The 23,136-nt window shown below is 36.5% G+C and overlaps 1 protein-coding gene, 1 long non-coding RNA gene and 1 pseudogene across 6 annotated transcripts in view; all 3 read right to left on the bottom strand.

Annotated features, from left to right (window-relative positions):
- The window catches only part of LOC131532821 (uncharacterized), a 42,971-nt pseudogene extending 31,793 nt beyond the window's left edge, over window positions 1-11,178 (bottom strand).
- Window positions 11,179-13,844: 2,666 nt separating this feature from the next.
- On the bottom strand, window positions 13,845-15,695 carry LOC131533823 (uncharacterized). The gene is made up of 3 exons (XR_009269217.1): window positions 15,635-15,695; window positions 15,486-15,536; window positions 13,845-13,922 (listed from the first exon to the last, which is right to left on the bottom strand). It is a non-coding gene; the product is annotated as an uncharacterized LOC131533823 (long non-coding RNA).
- A 6,199-nt stretch (window positions 15,696-21,894) lies between these two features.
- The window catches only part of LOC131533738 (uncharacterized), a 65,972-nt gene continuing 64,730 nt past the window's right edge, over window positions 21,895-23,136 (bottom strand). For all 5 annotated transcript variants that reach the window (XM_058766197.1, XM_058766198.1, XM_058766200.1 and 2 more), the window contains one exon: window positions 21,895-22,651. In XM_058766197.1, the coding sequence (XP_058622180.1) occupies window positions 22,122-22,651 (530 nt within the window). In that variant the 3' untranslated portion in view covers window positions 21,895-22,121. The remainder of the gene's footprint in view (window positions 22,652-23,136) is intronic.

Raw genomic sequence — 23,136 nt, forward strand, 5'->3', positions numbered from 1 at the left:
ACGGAAAGACCAGAATTGCGATATGGATGAATATGACGATTAAACTTCAAAAGGCTATGATTTCATTTCATGTTCTGTCTTTACCGGGAAAACCGTTATATTTCAGCCAAAGGCGACACCTGCTGGCACAGAATGAATCAGTTAACCGTTAACGAGTTTCACTGCACGATTCAGTCTATTAAAATACATTTAGAATGATCACATAATTTAAGATATGGGCGCAGAAAATGCATAGCCTATTTTTATACCATTTCATATAGTTAATATCACACGAAGAGTGCCATTTTTTTCCTCCAAAAATCAGCATGATTACAAATGTGATATTGATTTTATGCAACTGTTCAATAAACAAGAAGTTAATATTAAGAGACTTACGTTTTAGACACCATATTTACCGCTTTTGCTCTATTTCTTCAACAAAAATAATTCCAAACACAGCCACAGAGCTGATTTGCGTCTCTGAGCAGCATGAAGGTGATTCAGTTCCTGAATGAATCAACCGTTTAAATGATTCGTTTCAATCGCAATGACTCACTTATTAACACTGACTTACTGCCACCTATTGGCCGTTTTAATTTCACATTTAAAGTATCTTCATTTTTTTTTTTTAAATAATTTCAAACATCAGCTTTCAACGTTTTATGTTTCAAATATCAAAACATTATTTATGCAATTGTAACTGCAGTTTAGCATTCTGTGTCCTTCCGAGCTGCATTAAACAGTGTGTAAATACATCTGAATGCCTCTTCATATGCATTGCAAAGCAAATAAAATACATTTTGTTGATACTGATTTCATTTACTTGGTAACAACCCAAATGCAAGAATTTGACTCAAAAGATGATGCACACTTTTAGAAAAAATGGCTTAAAGGTAAAAATGCCCATAAAACTTGTTGGAAAAGATTCATTTCTATTGCTGCTGTGAACTGACCACACAGAATATGAAGAATATAAAAAAAATTCAGGAGTCAGCTGTCCACGGTAGTCTTTTAGATATCAGCACAATAACACACTCAGCAAAATATCGTTATCGATAAAATCCCAGAAAATATCAAGATATCATTTTTTTGCCAATTTTGCACACCCCTAATTCATGTTATTTAATTTATATAATAATTTATTGATGATAATTGTTAAAATCAATATTATTAATACTTCTGACTTATCCATTTTCTTAAAAATTGTTTAAAGGGTGAAATGTAAAGTTTATCATTTTACAAAACTTTAGGTTTTCGTGAAAACTTGTATCTGAATTGTAAATTATGCTTTTTACAGTCATTTTACAGTTTAATATGGTACTATAGACATTATAGAATCTTCTCATTCTGATCAACTTTGTCTCTAGGATCACTGCTGTCAATCAAACTGTTCTTTAAGTATTTGAGATTATTTAAAAAAAAAAAAACATGCCTTTTTCAACTAGCCTTCAGTTTTTAACTCAAAATCAACCAAATCAGTGCAGTACTGTTCTCTAGACTCTCTAGGTCAATAATTATCAAAACAATGTTGAACATTTGCATTTGGAAAACTATAAACCAGTCATTTTATAATATGTTATTTACATAGTGTACCCAAAGGCCTATTAATACTAAAACAAAGCCCACAAACTGTGTAAAATGATGCATAATTTCATTCTAAACAAGCATGCAAAATTTAAGAGAGATTGGGCAAAACATAACACTATAATAGTTATAAAGGTTATAGACACAGTGTTGTATGAGAAATTGCTATTTATAACCACTAGATGGCAGCGGAAGATCACTAATGCGCTTATTAAACTCTAAAACAGTACTGTTCATAGGTTTTCTTATAGAGATATTATAAAATCACTGTTATAACATTTAAAATCACATTTAATTTAAGTTTACCATTTTGTTCATACAGATATATCAGTTTTTACAATTTTGCCATATTATGATCACAGAGAAACCTGAAAATGACGATATGAACTCTTAAAAAGAGAAGACTTGCAAAAAAATATTGTCACCTGTCATTTATTTCAAATATCTATAACTGCAACAAAATATGTGTGCATGTATGTCCGTGTATGAGTATGTCTGCCTGTGTGTGTGTGTGTAAGCAAGCTTAATGATTATTAATATGATAGTTTATTTTATTTCTATTTGTGTGTATGTGTGTTTGTGTGTGTGTGTATGTTTGTGTGAGCCTATTGTCCATTTTTGATGTGTTTCACTGTCAGCTATACATCCAGGTTGGCCTAGACCCTAAAAGCATACCACATTAGGCCTTAAAATGCTTGAACCCCGGTAATCGCTGCTTGCAGCTGTATTTATTGTTGTTGTTGTTGTTCTGCTGGCACATCAAAAATCATCCCCGCCACGGCTGCAGCTTCTCACTGACAACATAGTAACGCTGCTCTCATCATTCGCAGAGAACACAGAGCAGAACTTGAATTTCGGTGCGGGATTGCGGCTATTAATAATAATTCTACTCATTCCCGCAGGTTCCGACGGAATGTATCATTTGCACGTGCGTTTAAGTCTTGAGAACTCACTCGCACGCTCTCATTTTCTGTGCGCCCACAGATCGCGATAAGGAGAGTGACGGCTTTTAATAATTATTAAGGGAGTTTGCAAATGTGATATTGATTTAATACAACAGATCAATAAACAAGTACTGCATGATTTTGCTGTATATCATCAACGAAAATAGTTCTAAATAAAGTAACAGCTGAGCCGCTGCTCATCTCTAAAAGCAAACATGGCGGTGTTTCATTCATGAATGAAAGTGTGTTTTTGAACGAATCTAGTGAGTCAGTGATTCATGATTACCCATTCATAAAGACAGTCACTTGCTTCATCCCTGAATGAATCAGCCATTGGAACGAATCAATTGAATTAATGATTCAGTGATCAAATCAGTGACTTGCTGCCACCTGCTGGTGGTTTCAGTTGAGGGGCTACTGTATAATTTCAGTTATTTAAATAATCTTAATATTTCTGTATTCAAAATTTTATATTTAAAACATTAATCTCCACATGAATCTATGAGTTTAATTGCACTCATGCCACCTCTGAGCCTATACCTACAAGACACTTTTGTGTTCTTCTGTGCGACCTCTGTAGTACAAATTAAATTAGGAGGACAAGAGCTCCTAAAAAGAAAAGTAAGCATAGAGCCATGTGTAACATTAGAGCCATGCATGAGGTCTTAAAGAGACAGCAGCCAAAATAAACCTGCTGCTGTCTTTCATTATACAGTGAAGACTATCCAGTGTTATTTTACAGATGAATAGGTTATAGTTAGACCTAACTGAAAAAAATTAAGTACTGATAATTTCATTTGTATCTTGTTGTTGTTTTTGTTTGTGCTATTGATTGTCATTAATTTATTTGTTCTTATTTTATTATTTACTATTTACTTGTCTTTTTAGTTAAAATAAATTCAATTCTGAGTGCAGGTGATTCTTGGGTGGGAGGGGCGTGGTCCATGGGAAACAGTCCTGCCACCACAGCTGGAATAAATCCTATAGAAACACTGCATACATTTAATAAAAGTAGAAAAATGCATTTACAAAGGTAAAAAGAATTCCCCTTTAAATGACTTTGAGTCAAATGTCACCTCGTATTAAGAAGGCTAATTTTTGTTCAGAATTTTTTTATTATTGATTAGAAGGTGCTTCTAAATTTTTTAAATTAGGAGGACAAGCGCTCCTAATTACAAGAAGAAAACACGGCTGTTAAACTGGGTGTGTGACAGGTATGGCTGTGGAACGGGTTTGGCCGAGGAAAAATTTTCAGTCAAAAGATTTTTTTGCTGACTATGCTAAAAATGTCTGGATGCTTGTTGTGTGACGATGTCTCGGTGACACTAGATCTACGTACATGATAAATTATTAAAATCTGCACTTGAATTTACTCAGTGCTGTGCTCGGAATAGATTTAATACTGTATGATATGAAATCTTTTGTTGTTTTGAGGATCAGGCAGAAAACATCTGTAGGCACTGAATTTTACCACATGTTGTGGTCTATAGACAAGTGTGTGATAAAACATGCATTTACCTGTCAGTTTCTGTCCCTTGTTCCCTCTTATGAGAGCCAACAACACTGTGGATTAAAAAATCGATCAGATCTGGATTTGATTTCTGGATTAAGATTCTACAGCTTTAATTCATGCAGAGACAAAAAATGGTCAGTTTGTTCCAAGCTCCTTGGCACATTACAAAGTTTCTCATATGATGCAGATTTATTGGAATGAGACAGACACACCACGTCAGTGATGGGCTTTAAAGGTCATTCCACGAAATCGGTACCTTTTCCATTTGAAAAAAAAAAAAGTTTAATCAACATTTTTATATATCCATGAAATAAGAGTAATAATTGTATTGTGTCATCTCAGGCTATGCCATTTATTATTTTATGACTATTTTTTCAACCCTGTTACAAACACAAGCGTTACTATATACTATAGTTTAATTAGAACAACTATGTGACAGTTTTCACATATATACGCAACATTTAAGTTCCTATTTTCACTGTGATTGTTTCACATTTTGGATTTTTGTTTTAAATTTTGATCACATGTCAATTAAGAATTTTTTTTTTTTTTTTACAAGAGATATACAAAAAGGGCTTTGTCTAAAATTAAATATAGTTAAAGTTACAATAGAAAAACCTGGAAAGTTCACTGTAAAAAAAGAAAAGAAAAAAGTTGAGCCAACTTAAAATTTTAAGGCAACCAGCTTCAGCAGATTTTTGAGTTTTCTCAACTTGTGGTTTTATTTAAGTTTATACAACAAAAATGTGAGAATCTCCCACAAAAATAAGTTGAGCAAACTCAAAAATCTGCTGAAGCTGGTTGCCTTAAAGTTGGCTCAACTTTTTTTTTTTTTTTTTGATACGGTTGTATCAAATATCTTTTATTTTATTTTATTTATTTTATTTTATTTTATTTTATTTATTTTTTTACAATTTTTAGGAAATTAATGACAGCAACAGGTTTGACCAGAGTAACAGGGATGACAGGACACACATGTGCTTCACTGCACATATTTGTTTACATAATACTGTAAAGTTTTACCATTTTAAATTGCATATAGTTGTAAACTTGCCATAGTTGTATTAGTCAATCAAGTCACCTTTATTTATTTAGCACTTTACACAATGCAGATTGTCAAAGCAACTTTACAATGTTAAACAGGAAAATAGTGTCGATAATGTGGGAGGACAATAGCAAACAGACAATTTTTCTAATGTTCTAATGTTCTAAAATCTTATGTTTTAAGGGTATTGTAATTAGATGCATGCAGATATTGATTATATTAAATGTAATAAGTAATTGTTTAAATTTACATTTTAAAAACGGTAACAGTATTGACATTGGATGATGCCCCTCCCCTCCCCCTCGCTCAGTCAAGCCTCATAAATGATCAAAAATAGAACATTATAGAGGAGTGAGAGAAACATGCTTGTGTTTTCAGTGTCGGAATCCTGGTTGAGAAATGATGTATCCTTCTAGAAGTGATGTCACTTGATTGTACAGTATTTTACAAGGGTTTTATTTTAATGAGGGTAACAGGGCTGACATGAAATCAGGGGACACCAATAAAATGATTTATATTTTATAAGAAAAAAATTTATACTTATGGCAAAAACATTGCTTAACAATGAGATTGTATTTAGAACAATATGCAAATGTGATTTTTGTATAATTTAACCATCAATTTGGGAATTAAAAGTCCTGCTGAAAAAGAACAATCATAGCGAGGGACAGGCCAAACACCTTACCCTTATCAGCATAAATGCTATTTAAAATAATTTTTAACTGACTTTAATTTGATGTAATATTGATAAAAGACTACATATTATTGTTATGTTTTTAAATCACAAATTTATTTGTTGTTATATTAATTCTGTTAGATTATTTCATTGGGACACAAAAGGCACCGTGAAAAACTGGCGATTCTTCCCCATTTTAACCATATAAACATAGATTTATGGTTCTAAAGAGTATAATTCTACACTATGTCTAGGCCACTAATCAAATGCTGTAAATTAGTGACATTAAACATGTGACTTTTTACGCAGACAGTGAGTGTTTTTACCTGACAGTATCAACAGAGACCTCATGTCCATCAGCCGATCTGAACCGTGCTGTCCGTCAGAAAGAGAAATATGACCGTCTGATGGACAGAAAGCATGCGCAAAGGGTTTTTATTAAGTTAAAGAATACCTTTCATAAGTTTTCCTTTCTTTTTGACATTATGTTGTCTCCGTCTTTGGTCTGATCTTTTCTTGATATAACTGCATTGACATTTTAGACAAGTCACATTTTAAAATGTCTGAATTATTACGCGTTTGACAAAATACTTTCACTTTCACTATAGACTTTCCACAAATGTTTGTAGACAAGATATCTTTTGAAAAGTCGGGTATAGCTTCATACTGGTCTCCGTTTGATGCTTCAACAGTTATATAGTCATTTGTGTCAGGAGTACAAATGAAAACATGCAAAATCAAAACAGGACCACTTTCATACCTTTATTATGAGTCGGCCTAATCAATCACGAGACGCATGTATGTTTGTGTATTAGTACCTTCGTAGCTGTAGACGTTGCTGAAACGGGAGAAACCTTTCCCACACTCCCTCCGGCAGCGGTACTGTCCTTTTTCCTTTACAGTAATAGACTGGTCGTTTTCAGATAGTTTCTTGCGTGCGTATGGGTCATTAAAGAGTGTGTGCTACCAGTGGTAGGATGTGCAGTCGTCAGGACAGTGAGGGCAGGAACACTGCAGACTGTTAGTAGTATGTTTCTCATATGATGCAGTTTTCTTGGAATGAGACAGACACACCACGTCAGTGATGGGCTTTAAAGGTCATTCCACGAAATCGGTACCTTTTCCATTTGAAAAAAAAAAAAGTTTAATCAACATTTTTATATATCCATGAAATAAGAAATTGACCTTAAAATGACAAGAAATTGTATTGTGCCATCTCAGGCTGTGCCATTTATTATTTTATGACTATTTTTTCAACCCTGTTACAGACACAAGCGTTACTATATACTATAGTTTAATTAGAACAACTATGTGATAGTTTTCACACATATATATATACACAACATTTAAGTGACTATTTTCACTGTGATTGTTTCACATTTTGGAGTTTTGTTTTAAATTTTGACCACATGTCAATTAAGAATTATTATTATTTTTTTTTTACAAGAGAGATACAAAAAGGGCTTTGTCTAAAATTAAATATAGTGTGACGGATCAGTGGCCCTCCCCCTCATTATCATCACCACCCCGTCCCTTATTCGCCGCCCTTCACCAGGCTCCCGACTGGAGTGGGTGGATGAGAGGAGGGGCGTGGGATCAACGCGGGCTGGCGGCGTGTGATGAGGCACAGCTGGACTGAATGAAGCCTCATCACCGCCGCTGTTAAATGCCCAGCGCCTCTCCTCGAGAGACCGGTCTCTTCCCCGTGCATGCACGCTGGTGTCCTCGTGGGTCCAGGAAGGAGCGTGAGGGACTTCCGCGCCACCGAAGACGTGAGCTGCCGAACCCGCGGTCCGGACGAAAGCCGCACCCGTATTACGGCCGTCGGACCAGGATGTCGGGCCGCATAAGTCCTACCAAAGGCCGTGGACGACGTGTAAGAGCCGCCGCTATGATGAAGCCGCCGCCTCGCGCCCGGACCCGAGTGGGAGCGCGTGCGGCCGCCGGACTCCGCCCTTCCTGGACCCTTCCTCCTGGAACACTGCCCTCCTGCACAAGCCCCGCAGCACGACGAGGACACCAGACCCCCTGTTTATTTTGGACACTTCTTTCCCTGGACACGTTATTTTGTTAATAAAAGCCTCTCCGAGGCCTGACGCCACACCCACTGTGTCTGTCGTTGGCTCCTCCCGTCACAGTGGTGGAGAATGCGGGCAAGGCGGAGCCTAGACAGCGCAGTTGGGCAACACCTGAAGACGTCATCCCCTCTCGCCCGCAGAAGTTCGTGGAGAAGCGCGTGGGACGGAGAAACGACGGAGACGGCCTCCCAACCACCAAAGGGGTAAGTGACGTTTCCCCACTTGTCATCTTACCCTGTGGTTGGTTGAGGCTGTCGACTAATACCGGTTTCTCTGTCCCTGTTCCGGCGCGGTGCGAGAGGGAGGATCGCCGGAGAGGAATCCCTGCCCGCCCACTCCGACCGTATGGAGCCTGGTTGAGGAAGGTAGCACTCCTGCGTGGGCGGCGACCGATGACGGGGATGTCGCTTGGGGGGGGGAATGTGACGGATCAGTGGCCCTCCCCCTCATTATCATCACCACCCCGTCCCTTATTCGCCGCCCTTCACCAGGCTCCCGACTGGAGTGGGTGGATGAGAGGAGGGGCGTGGGATCAACGCGGGCTGGCGGCGTGTGATGAGGCACAGCTGGACTGAATGAAGCCTCATCACCGCCGCTGTTAAATGCCCAGCGCGCCTCTCCTCGAGAGACCGGTCTCTTCCCCGTGCATGCACGCTGGTGTCCTCGTGGGTCCAGGAAGGGAGCGTAGAGGGACTTCCGCGCCACCGAAGACGTGAGCTGCCGAACCCGCGGTCCGGACGAAAGCCGCACCCGTATTACGGCCGTCGGACCAGGATGTCGGGCCGTACAAGTCCTACCAAAGGCCGTGGACGACATGTAAGAGCCGCCGCTATGATGAAGCCGCCGCCCTCGCGCCCCGGACCCGAGTGGGAGCGCGTGCGGCCGCCGGACTCCGCCCCTTCCCTGGACCCTTCCCCTCCTGGAACACTGCCCTCCTGCACAAGCCCCGCAGCACGACGAGGACACCAGACCCCCTGTTTATTTTGGACACTTCTTTCCCTGGACACGTTATTTTGTTAATAAAAAGCCTCTCCGAGGCCTGACGCCACACCCACTGTGTCTGTCGTTGGCTCCTCCCGTCACAATAGTTAAAGTTACAATAGAAAAACCTGGAAAGTTGTATCAAATATCATTTTTACAATTTTTTGGAAATTAATGACAGCAACAGGTTTGACCAGAGTAACAGGGATGACAGGACACAGATGTGCTTCACTGCACATATTTGTTTACATAATACATAAAATATTAGTCAATCAAGTCACCTTTATTTATTTAGCACTTTACACAATGCAGATTGTCAAAGCAACTTTACAATGTTAAACAGGAAAATAGTGTCGATAATGTGGGAGGACAATAGCAAACAGCCAATTTTTCAGTTGAAGTCAGTTCTTTGTTGACTGAGCACATTACATTTCTAAGAGATCTACTGTTTTAATGGTATTGTAATTAGATGCATGCAGATATTGATTATATTAAATGTAATAAGTAATTGTTTAAATTTACATTTTAAAAAGGGTAACAGTATTGACATTGGATGATGCCCCTCCCCTATTTAGTCTTTTATCAATATTACATCAAATTAAAGTAAATTAAAAATTATTTTAAATAGCATTTATGCTGATAAGGGTAAGGTGTTTGGCCTGTCCCTCGCTATGATTGTTCTTTTTCAGCAGGACTTTTAATTCCCAAATTGAGGGTTAAATTATACAAAAATCACATTTGCATATTGTTCTAAATACAATCTCATTAAGTATTTTTTTTATAAAATATAAATCATTTTATTGGTGTCCCCTGATTTCATGTCAGCCCTGTTACCGTCATTAAAATAAAACCCTTGTAAAATACTGTACAATCAAGTGACGTCACTTCTAGAAGGATACATCATTTCTCAACCAGGATTCCGACACTGAAAACACAAGCATGTTTCTCTCACTCCTCTATAATGTTCTATTTTTGATCATTTATGAGGCTTGACTGAGCGAGGGAGAGGGGAGTATGGAGTTTATTTTGTGTCTTTTTTTATTCAATCAAACATACTGTGTTTGAGAGCAAAACTAATTATTTTGTAGTTAAAAAATAAAAGTTTGCAAAAAGATTCTTCTTAAACACCCCTTAGAAGTCAGGGGCATATTGAAATGTTAATTAAAAGGTCTTCAAAGCGGTACTGGCTGACAAGTCCTGATTATCATTTGTTACTACTGAAGTAATTGAAGTAAGTACTATTGAAGTATTAAAGTTTTGCAGTTGTCAGTGCACAGGTCGTAAAGATATACAAAAACAACCTGTTATTAAAATGCACAATACACAGTTGCAGACTAGGGTGAAGTCAGAATGTACAGACATCGGTCCCAAATCGTTGTATTTTAGAAAACTGAATGGCAAACTGTACGTGACGCTGCATGATTTTGAACAGCTGTTGGGTGCAGATAATAGACTTGATCATGCATACGGACATAATTTATGAATCACAACCCGCCAAATGGGCTAGTGATTTGATGTGCGTTACCCACCCGACTTCACTGGAGCTATAATAATCTATAATCTCTGAAAATATTGGCCTGACGTAAAGTTGGCTTGACCGTCTCTAAAGTTACATGCGATATTGGTATATTTTTCTAACTTCAATAGCATATGAGCAGAATGACTTACAGTCATAAAACAAACTATAAACTGTTCATCTAGGTGTCAACTATAATGCACACCTTTAACATTTTTTATATTTATTAAAATAAACTGTAAATCATATGTAAAAATTGCTATTTTTCAGTACCGAATGGGCTCAAACGCAAATTTAAAGCTCAATAGCATTTGAGGAGAATGACTTACAGTCATAACACAAACTATAAACTGTTCATATAGGTGCAAACTATAATGCACACCTTTAACATTTTTTATATTTATTAAAATAAACTGTAAATCATATGTAAAAATTGCTATTTTTCAGTACCGAATGGGCTCAAACGCATTAAAAATGTATACCAATATCGCATGTAACTTTAGAGACGGTCCCTAAATATGCGAATATCGAACGTCCAACATCAAGCCAACTTTATGCCAGTCCTTAAGCTTTACTATTGGGGGCTGTCAGCTAGAATAATTAAGTTCACTTTGTCACTGAGTTTAAGATGTTAAATTAGTTATCTTACCCAGTAAACGACCTGTTGCTCGCCATGACAAGACAGGGCTCTCAAGTCTCACGCATTCACCGTGAGACACACGCATTTTAACCAGTTCACACGCTCTCACGCCACACCTTGTATTTCTCACGCTGAGAAGGGATAACTTGTCCCGCTACAATTACTATACAATTAATAGACGAGGAAATACGGAGGTAAGTTCTCTGCCGAGTTCATAGCTGTCTCGAGTTATACAGAGTTAAATGCCACCTACCAGCCAATCAGAAAGTAGAGCTGTGTCCGAAACCGCTCCCTATCCACTATATCAGTGGTTCCCAACTTCCCCCACACACACACGCAATAATAATAATATATTTTTTTTATCTCGAAATGCACATTTGACATTGAGTTGACAGTAGTAGTTTGAGTTAGGATGCAGATGTAAATTTATGTTCATTATCAAAATCAGTAACATTGTAAAAAAAAACCCTCCTTTTTTATATGGTGAAATTTATTTCTATTTGAGGTTTATTAAAATTAACCATTGTTCTTCCATAGCATACATTTACATCATGATAACCAGAGTTAAAACCACACATATAGCACCTCAATACTGTGGTAAAAATCCAACTAGATGGTTTCTAGGTAGCCTATTTATATGTAAAACAGTAGCCTAAATACATTTATTATAAATGCACAAACGCTAGCCTATAGCTTAATCACAAATATAGTGTAGTTACATTCCATTACTCCTTTAATACATTTAATACACGTCTACATTAATATAATAAATTTGATATAAATACCACACATTTCTGCCACAATACCATTGTGCAGTTAATGTTACTACAGTAAATCCCTGGTAAACGATGGTGCTCGCGTGATCTGCTCTAGTCAGCGCTCTCTGAGCTGCGCAGCTGTTTGAAGCGAGCGGTTATGGTCCGTGTGGCGCAGTTCAAATGAGTAGCGCTGTTTTCTTCCGCTTTACCCACATAAACATAACATTGAATGTTTATCAAACTTGTTTTGTCGAGGGAAATTATATCACTATAATTGTAGTTATCGTTTTATCGCCCAGCCCTACCTCATCTGCTCCCGCGCCCCCCCGCTGTGAACTCTGGGGCGCGCCTCCCAGGTTGGGTTGGGAACCACTGCACTAATGCACTGTCGGGTAGTGTCAGCCATTTTGTAGTGCTCTCCGAATTCTGTGTCCGAAATCGCTCACTCGTTCACTCTTTCACTTATCCCTGTATAGTGTAAGGCAGTTGAGTGCACTATAGAAAGGAGTGAACGAAATGAAGTGAACGGATTCGGACGGTGACCTGTAACGTTACACTGCTCGTGAGACTTAGCTGTTGAAAAAACATCTTAGTCACCTATGTACTTTTATATTACATGTACCTCATTTTAGAAAATAATATTAATAGCAATAACACTTAAAACGACTTTATATTGTAATCAGCTTTGTGGTTTCATTGATGGTATATTATTAATTTGTTTTGTAATGCTTATATAGTCATAATCATTAAATACTATTAAAATGTTGTCAACAAAAATAAACTCACATTAGCACATGTTAATAATTTTATGTATTGATTGTTTGTAGTATCTTGAAACTCTCCCGAGCAGCGTTTTTGCACTCAAATAAGATGACAATGGCCGTAGAGCGCCTTCAGGCGACCGTTAATTTAACATAAGAATGAATAAGCTATAAACGAACATTTTTTAAAAATCATCATTTTTGTAAATTAAACACATCTCTCATTCAAACTCGCTCGCTCCCGCTCTCTCTAACAGCTGGTCGGTTCTCCGCATTGGATTGTGGGAAATAGTGCTTCAGCCAGTGTACATTGGTTGTGCACATAGACATAATATATATGTATATTATGTCTATGGGTTGTACACTCGAAATCAGAATACATTGTGGGTACAAAGTAGTGAAAGAAGTCGTTCACTCAGAATTCGGACAGCACTACAAAATGGCTGACACCCGACATAGTGCACTATATAGTGGATAGGGAGCGGTACTGTATTTCTGTATTTCTACAGTGGATAGGGTACAGAACTGTATTTCTGTCATTTTTGCGTTTTCTGGACAAAAAAAAAAAAAAAGAAAGAAAGAAAATTGCATGTTTGTCATTGGTATAAATTTTAACACATTTGTGAATGTCAGTTGGCATTAAAAATCATTGTTAACAGTCTAAATAACCTGTATTCTTCATTATTTATTAATCCATGATTGTCTTGTTAAGCATAGGCAAAATTATGAGAATAACTCAGCAAGAATAACCCAGAAACACAAAAATGCAAACACATAAATGGTAAAAATGACTATATCTTGGGTTTTCTCAACAACCCAGCCTGCTGGGTTACTTTAACTGAGACACAGCTTCACTCGCAAACAAAAGTTTTAGACCCGCAAAAAAAGAGAGCAGAAAAGAGAGCAACATTTGTGGGTTCGTGATGAAAAGTGTTTGAAGTGCACAAAGAAAAATATGATTTTCAAAGATTTACACGCACTGCAAATTATTTTGTTTTCAATTTCTTTATTTTTGAGCCTTAAGAAGAATCTTTTTGCAAACCTTTATTTTTTAATTTCAAAATAATTAGTTTTGCTCTCAAACACAGTATGTTTGATTGAATAAAAAAGACACAAAATAAACTCCATATTATTGTTATGTTTTTAAATCACAAATTTATTTGTTGTTATATTAATTATGTTAGATTATTTCATTGGGACACAAAAGGCACCGTGAAAAACTGGGGATTCTTCCCCATTTTAACCATATAAACATAGATTTATGGTTCTAAAGAGTATAATTCTACACTACGTCTAGGCCACTAATCAAATGCTGTAAATTAGTGACATTAAACATGTGACTTTTTACGCAGACAGTGAGTGTTTTTACCTGACAGTATCAACAGAGACCTCATGTCCATCAGCCGATCTGAACCGTGCTGTCCGTCAGAAAGAGAAATATGACCGTCTGATGGACAGAAAGCATGCGCAAAGGGTTTTTATTAAGTTAAAGAATACCTTTCATAAGTTTTCCTTTCTTTTTGACATTATGTTGTCTCCGTCTTTGGTCTGATCTTTTCTTAATATAATTGCATTGACATGTTAGACAAGTCACATTTTAAAATGTCTGAATTATTACGCGTTTGACAAAATACTTTCACTTTCACTATAGACTTTCCACAAATGTTTGTAGAAAAGACATCTTTTGAAAAGTCGGGTATAGCTTCATACTGGTCTCCGTTTGATGCTTCAACAGTTATATAGTCATTTGCAACCCATTCTCACACCCAACTCGTCACATATTGAAGCTTGGTCAGGACCACTTGGCGTCGCTTTTTGACGCTCAAGGTACCCCTTAGCGTCATTTTTCGACTTGCAGGGTCCTCCGTTGCTTTAAATAGGAAACCCTTAGCGTCAATATGCCGACGCCATACTGGGAATTTTATCGTCATAATTAAATTATATATTGGGTATTGCCATTATTGCATATATGTTGGGGTGTGATTTTTCAATGTAAACAGCCACAACAGTTTTATTTATATTACAATATTTACACATTTGTGAGCACATAACCCAACCCCTGCCCCTAAACCTACCATTTGTCAATAAAACACAAGATATAACAGGCAGATACAACTACCGTCATAATTTATTTAAAAAATATTAATATTCCAAGTCTTCCGAGGCAAAACATTTGATTTGTGAGAGGAATAGACGCGATCGCCGTCTCCGTCCGCCGTTAAGCTCAGCCTGTGTGCTGCAGTCTGCGCGAATTCAAAAAATGCCGCCAGAAGAAGCCTTAAGTCAGCCTTGGTTGTGAAATGCTATTGGCTCTTGTGTGTCTCGTGACCGATTGCGTTATGCTGTTCTGACAGGCTATTGGCTCTTGTGTGTCTCGTGACAGATTGCGTCATGCTACGGGACGGGAGTATCTTTTTGAATGGGATGTGAGCGCGTTAACAGAGCGGGATCATTTTCAACGATTAAAACCTTGTTTTACTCTCTTCTTCTCATAAAGACTTCGTATGGCTTCAGAAAACTTGGAATGCAACACGACTTGTTTTTAATGCTTTTATACTGCTTGTTTATGGTCAGTTTTTGCAATAAATACCTGTGACTGCACTTATATTTGCCTGTTACGTGTTTTATGTTGTTCAAAAGTGGGTAGGTTTAGGGTAGGGGTGGGTTAGGTGCTCCAATGAAAGTATAAATTTATATAAAATTATTTATATTTTTTACAAATGCATGCAAACCATTAAACTAAGACAAACAACTGAAAACAACGGAGGAGAACGTGTTGTCATTTTCCATGAGCGTCTCGACCTGACGCATAAAGCAAGCAATTGAAAGCAATGGAGTTCCTATTTTGTCATATACTGACGCCTAGGGGCACTTTTGGCGTCTTCATGGTGACGCGAAAGGCGTTTGACCATGCTTCAGTTTTTGACGCCTTGGGAGTGAGAATGGGTTGTCATTTGTGTCAGGAGTACAAATGAAAACATGCAAAATCAAAACAGGACAACTTTCATACCTTTATTATGAGTCGGCCTAATCAATCACGAGACGAATCCAATCTGTCGCACTTAAGTTAAAGAAAGCGTCCAGTGAAAAACAGTTTGTCCCCAAATGTGTTAAATCCAAGAAATATTAATATATCTCGCTAGTTTACAAAAGATTTACCTGCAGGATCTGTCCTCTATCGTCGTTCTCCAAAAAAAAAAAAGCAATCTGAGTCCCGTTTTTTTTTTTTTTTTGCCCAGAAGTGGGACAAACTTCCCGTGGTTTGAACTGTAATCTAACCTCTATAATCAGACTGTCAATGAGCCTATAATTCCAAGTAACTATTAAGGGGGAAAAAACAAAACAGGAACATCCTTTTTGTTCCTCTGGCAAATATGGTATTTTTAAAAAAAATTTTTTTATCATTTTTTAAAAATCTGCAAAAACAACTTCTATTCCAATATGCTTCAACTTCTTTGTTTTTAGGGTGAATTCATGTAAAGTGGGCCACTTTTTGTTAAACTTGTCATTTATATACCAGATGCCTTTCTTTTTCTTTTTCTTTACTACCTTTGTTTACTTCATGCACTCCAGACAAATGTCTTTTCAGGTAAAGGGCCATCCATAATGCATCAAAAAACGATCCTGTATTTTAATTAGAAATTGTAAAAACATTTATGTATTTTTTATGTTTATTAGCACATTATCAGACAAACATAATTCAACAACATACTTAACAAAAACATATAGCCTAGGATATAAGTAAAATGAGTTTCCTCAATTAATGCGTAAAATTCAAAACTGATCTATTAAAAATTTAATTTGATTAAATTGAAAAGAATACTGATGAAAAAAAGAGAACTCTACAACAATGTGACTATAACACAAGCAACAACAGACAGGCTATCAAAACAATTAATGAAAGAGATATTTAAAATGTAATATTGTAAAACTTTTTGTTTTTTCTAAATGATCTTTAATTTGAAGAAATTTTTAATTTCTTCTGCTGTTTACTTTCTTGACTTGAATTTCCTGACTGCATTTTCATTTGTTTTCTAAAATGTCAATTTAAAAAATCAGTGAATGTCAATGTATTTAATAAATGTGAGTAGAATTAATAAAGGTTCAGGGTGGCCCACTTCATCTAGCACACTTGGCCAAAGTGGGCCATCAATATTTAACCATATTTATCTAGCAGTGAATTTTTGTCAGAACCAAGGAAGAGATCAAGGCTTCGTTTATATACAATTTAATTTGACACACAAGGATTTTATGAGGAACAGGAATAAAAAGTATACAACAACTAAAATGACAAACCACTGTGTGTAACTCTGAAAACCAAATAAATCCTGCAGTGACCTCTTGTGGTGAACCTCGGCAGGACTGGCTTTGATAACGAGTAACCAAATTTGCCCTTTAGTGAAGAAAGACTGAACTACAGTTGCCTTGCAGTAAAAATGTAATATTGCATATTGCGTTCAGTTATACAGCTGTGCTCTATTTGATGCACATCCACAATTAAACAAGCTGAAAATACATGAAATTCTTAAAATATTTCCAACCTAATAACCAACCTAGTAAAACCATCTAACCAACCTAAAAACAACCTACAAAACAACAATGTGCATGAAGTAAAATTAAAGTCTGAAGATAAACATGATGAAACATTGAAATAGTGCAAACAGACTACAGTGCAAATTGCATTTACAGTTGGATGAGAGTGATACTTGCTGAGTAATATCATTACTTATCTTTAATAGATAGCATAATCTGTATAACTATAAATTCTCAGATATTCCCAATAACTGATTTTGTGCAATTCTGTGTTTGATGCTTATTTAAATGTGATGCCTTGGAATTTCTGTGCTTTAGGCCTAAATCCTTGTGTTATTGTGCAAAACTTTAATTTTTTTGTCTTCTTTGTCCTGTTATATACAGAATTATACAGTATATCTGAATTCTCATAAATGTGTCTGAATGTGTGAATCTGTCTGTGGTATCTGTAATCTTGTTTACTATTTTTTTTCTGTGTGTGTGTGTGTGTAAACTGTATATTTATATGCTTATGTACTTATATGTGTTTATATTATGAGATTATTATATTTATTTCTTTGAATCACTTTAAAGTTGAATTGTGTTAGCCTGTTTTTTCACCAGTAGCGTCTGGAAATGCTTCAGTGCAAAATTAGAAATGTTAGTTTGGTATCTGATTTTGTCCTTCAGGAACTGATGTGACTGTATAAAGTGGCGTTTCTGATCAAAATATAGTTGGATGTGAATGAGAGTTGCAGTGATTTATCTGGGATCTCCTGAAACATACTTTTGAGGAGGATTTTGACATAGTTGCAGGTTAAAAGGTCAAGATTACTACAAATTACGTTCACCCTCCAGAACATAGGTATCCCAAAGGTGACGCTTATTTTGTCAAATGTATTATTTGAGAATATTATCATAACCCTCATAATATTAAAGGAATACTCTACCCAAAAATAAATTTATCATCATTTATGCAGTTCAAAATGTATATTAATTACATGGTCTTCTTTTTAATGAAATACCAATTGATACATAGGATAATTATGCATTCTTTATAGCAACTTGTTTACCATATTCTTCATTCTTTCAAGCAGACATATTTATTTCTATAAATAAATTTAGATTAATCTTTAGGGCTACTAAAGTTTTTTTTAGTGATTACATCAATGCCACAGAAAATAGCAACTTAATTAGACTACTATCCCTTTAAAACCGAATGCACAGTTGCAATGGATGCGATGTATTGATACACGTTCTCCCTACTGTTTACGTCCACTTAAGACGTAATCGACTGTGTTTATGTGAATGCTCGTCAAAACGGACAATTCGACATCATTTTATATGTAATTCTCCGCTCATGCGACTTGAAAGAGTACTCACGCGCTGTGAGACGCGCTTTCTGTGAGTGTAGACTTGGGTAAAGTTGGTTTTATATTGGCACATTCGTGCTTCTGCATTGAATTACTTTGTTAACCACACTACATTGGACATTCAGCAGACATTCTCAAGTAAGTATGCCATTAAAACAATACTTGCCCATCGACTGTGAAAAAAATGTAGTAGGTTAACAATGATGTCGCTGATTAGAATTTGCAAAAAAAAACTTTATTGCACATATAATTAGAAAGTTATTGAATGCGGAAATGTGTGAATGTTGTGAATGTGCGAATATAAAACCAACTTTACCCAAGTATGCTTCAGTGTCTGCGCTTAGAAAACCGGACAGAATCGAGTTCTCTTTTGCCTCCTCAGATTTATCCATATGTCTGCTCTTCTCTTACTCCCACATATTGACATTTTTGAACGTTTTATGAGACGTGCAGCAAGTGTATGTTATGTCCTGCCGCCGCCGGTTCATATATGCATCTAACCTCCTAACTACTCAGTAGATTCGTTCTGAATCAATCTCTTCCCGAATTATCCCTCCCTAACATTTTCGTCTAGATTTCGTTCGTTGAGGAATATGTCAATAGATTTTCGTCATAGTTTTTGTCTTTCAAAAATAGATTTCGTTCGTCATCGTCTCCTTGTAGAAGAGAAAATGTGTTGACGAAAATTATTCGTCAACGAAATTAACACTGATATACAGAGCTTGGTAGTAACTGATTACATGTAATCTGGATTACATAATCAGATTCCAAAAATTAAGTACTTGTAATTAGAGTAAGTTACATTTTAAAATACTCGTAATCAGACTAGTTACTTTTTATGGATTACATGATTACTTATTATTCACACAATAGCAATAAATTATTCATAATTCATTGATTCTCCCTAATTTCTCTTTTTCATCTTTTAAATTTTCCTTTCTAAAATAGCCTACCGATTATATACATATTATATATGTACAGGTGCATCTCAATAAATTAGAATATCGTGGAAAAGTTCATTTATTTCAGTAATTCAACTCAAATTGTGAAACTCGTGTATTAAATAAATTCAATGCACACAGACTGAAGTAGTTTAAGTCTTTTTGATGATTTTGGCTCACATTTAACAAAAACCCACTATCTCAACAAATTAGAATACTTCATAAGACCAATTAAAAAAAACATTCTCTAGATTCTCTATGGGGTTCAGGTCTGGTGAGTTTGCTGACCAGTCAAGCACACCAACACCATGGTCATTTATCCAACTTTTGGTGCTTTTGGCAGTGTGGGCAGGTGCCAAATCCTGCTGGAAAATGAAACCAGCATCTTTAAAAAGCTGGTCAACAGAAGGAAGCATGAAGTGCTCCAAAATTTCTTGGTAAACGGGTGCAGTGACCAACACCAGCAGATGACATTGCACCCCAAATCATCACAGACTGTGGAAACTTAACACTGCACTTCAAGCAACTTGGGCTATGAGCTTCTCCACCCTTCCTCCAGACTCTAGGACCTTGGTTTCCAAATGAAACACAAAACTTGCTCTCATTTGCAAAGAGGACTTTGGACCACCGGGCAACAGTCCAGTTCTTCTTCTCCTTAGCCCAGGTAAGACGCCTCTGACGTTGTCTGTGGTTCAGGAGTGGCTTAACAAGAGGAATACGACAACTGTAGCCAAATTCCTTGACACGTCTGTGTGTGGTGGCTCTTGATGCCTTGACCCCAGCCTCAGTCCATTCCTTGTGAAGTTCACCCAAATTCTTGAATCGATTTTGCTTTACAATCCTCATAAGGCTGCGGTTCTCTCGGTTGGTTGTGCATCTTTTTCTTCCACACTTTTTCCTTCCACTCAACTTTCTGTTAACATGCTTGGATACAGCACTCTGTGAACAGCCAGCTTCTTTGGCAATGAATGTTTGTGGCTTACCCTCCTTGTGAAGGGTGTCTATGATTGCCTAATGAACCAAACTGAGAGACCATTTTGAAGGCTCAGGAAACCTTTGCAGGTGTTTTGAGTTGATTAGCTGATTGGCACGTCACCATATTCTAATTTGTTGAGATAGTGAATTGGTGGGTTTTTGTTAAATATGAGCCAAAATCATCACAATTAAAAGAACCAAAGACTTAAACTACTTCAGTCTGTGTGCATTGAATTTATTTAATACACGAGTTTCACAATTTGAGTTGAATTACTGAAATAAATGAACTTTTCCACGACATTCTAATTTATTGAGATGTGCCTGTATATATAGTCCGGTTTTGTGGACTTTCGCACAAAGATCAGTCATCATTAGTCAGGTGGTGAAAGAATTTGACCAGTGGATTTACAAAAATCATTTCAGGTTTAAGAAGGGTTTCAATACTGCATCAACTACTGATGAACACATTAATTTTTATTTGAATTATTATACTCTTTAGGTTTTTTTAACCATGTATTATTAATTATAACTAATTAAATTAAGAAATAATGTGAATATTTGCAGTTACATGTAATGCAGGCATTCCAAAACTTTTTGTCATCTAAACCTTATTCATCAAATATATTTGCTTTAAGTACCCCTGGGATTTTAAAATAAATATTTCAATAATTAAGTATCACATTTGCATGTTCACGGTTTCTTTGATGTTGATTAATGATCACATGGCATGCAGGTAAATACAAATATTTCATCTTTTTTAGTAAGTGTTTTATTTACTCCTATACTTATGAATGGGAGAAACTGCAACGCGCAATATGGAGGAATAGTCCCACCTTCTAAATGAAAGAGCCAAATTTCCCACAGAAACCTGACTAGACCAGCCAAGGCACATGCACAGTCTTAAGCACGTTATGACTCCATATGCACATTGGCTGGTCTAGCCTGAAAAATAAGCTTTTTAAACGCTATTTAGCATAAGAAACAATATTCATGGGGCAATTAATTTCAGATTTTTGTTGCTGATTTGACATATGTAAATTAGTTTTTGAGATTTCAGGATTCCCCCATTCATTAAGATAGGTCTTGTACGAGCTGCCCGGAGGCGTTGCAAATATGGCTACCGAGTGAAGAGACTTTCCTGGAAAGGGAGTTTGTTTTAAAAGGATTTATTTTCATTTACATTTTTTTATGATTTAATTAATTGTCAGCTTTTCATTAAACTCACAACCCCCGTGCAGTTCCTTTACAAACTCTAGTTTGGGAAACCTTGATGTAATATAATGTTTAATGCACTTAATGTTGTAAATTACAATGAATAGAACAAGTTTTCTTACACTTTGCATTTTTTCCATCATTATGATACAAGATAATGCTATTTAAATCGATGTGATAAACGAGTTAAATCAAAAAGTAATCCAAAAGTAATCCAAAAGTAATCTGATTATATTACATAAAATGTGTAATGTAACGGATTACGTTACTGACTACAATTTGTCATATAATCTGGAATCAGTAATGGATTACAATTGGAAAGTAATCTACCCAGCTCTGAATATATATTTTATATATATATATATATATATATATATATATATATATATATATATATATAATATATGTGTGTGTGTATTTATCTTTATATATGTATATAAAGATATATATGTGTGCAAATGATTTTTCTTTTTTTTAATGGAGTTCCAAGTGTTCCTGTAATACATTACATTTAATACAATAACCTGCATTAAACTGTTTTACCTTTTTGCAAGGTTTTTAGAAAGACTGCATTGCCTTCAATGACTAAACAGCCATTTGACTATTGTGGTGCTTAGTCTTTCCCAGATTCCTTCATTCTTTCTCTTTGCCCGTCTGTTTCTTCACTTCTTCGTATGGATTTTTCTCCACTGTCACGGCCTCGTAATCTTTGCCTTTCTGAGGAAGCTGCTCATACCCTCCCTCTGCTTCTCCTGCTGGCTTTTTTGAGTCGTCTGAACTCAGTGTCTGATACACCTTGGCTTTGACGCTCTTAAGAGCCTCGTACCCACCTTCACCGTCACTCTGACCCTCTCCAGGTCCTACTGTGTGGTACATCCCCTCCTCCTGCCTCTTTTGTGGTTCGTAACCCCCCTCGGCCTTGTCCTTGCTCGTGCTCTCGCCCAGGGTGTGGTAAACTGCCTTATCCTTGTCCTTGAGTTGGATTTGCTCATAGTCTCCACCTGTCGTCTTGTCTTCATCCCGTTTGGTCTCCTTGATGTTGCTTCCTCCACGTCTGCGTTTCAGCACGACCAGCAAGACGATCAGCAAGACGATCAACAACCCGAGAACGATCAGAATCACCGCCACCAGGATTGGCATCACGTTTGCAGGATCTGATTGTGCTGAGAGAAAGAGAGAGGATGCAAATTCCTTCTAAAAATAAAAATGAGAAGTAGTGTGCTTGCACAATCGTCAAGTGAGAATTGAAAGTGATTAGTGCATTACTACTTTGCTACACTCTACATGAATATGCACGGAAAATAAAAGAGACCGTAAAGCTTTGCATGCTTGTGTTTTGGCGTGAAACTCTTGGGTGTCACAGACACTTCGAGAATCGTTTCTGCTGTTGATTACCACAGAAAATAGTCTAACACTCATCCCTCATCTTGCAAGAACAAACAAAAATTGTGTTTATGGCAGGGTTACTGCTATTAAATTCAAATTAAAACCATAAAAACGTTTTTTGTTACTTGAAATAAAACTAGAACTTATTTTATTTCAAATATGTGCCAAAATATTTGAAATTTCTTATTTTTGACTAGACTTTTACATTTAGAAATAACGAATAAATATGACAAAGTAACAAAAACCTAAACTTAAATGAAAA

The sequence above is a fragment of the Onychostoma macrolepis genome, chromosome 24, assembly GCF_012432095.1.
Source record: "Onychostoma macrolepis isolate SWU-2019 chromosome 24, ASM1243209v1, whole genome shotgun sequence".
Classification (NCBI taxonomy): domain Eukaryota; kingdom Metazoa; phylum Chordata; class Actinopteri; order Cypriniformes; family Cyprinidae; genus Onychostoma; species Onychostoma macrolepis.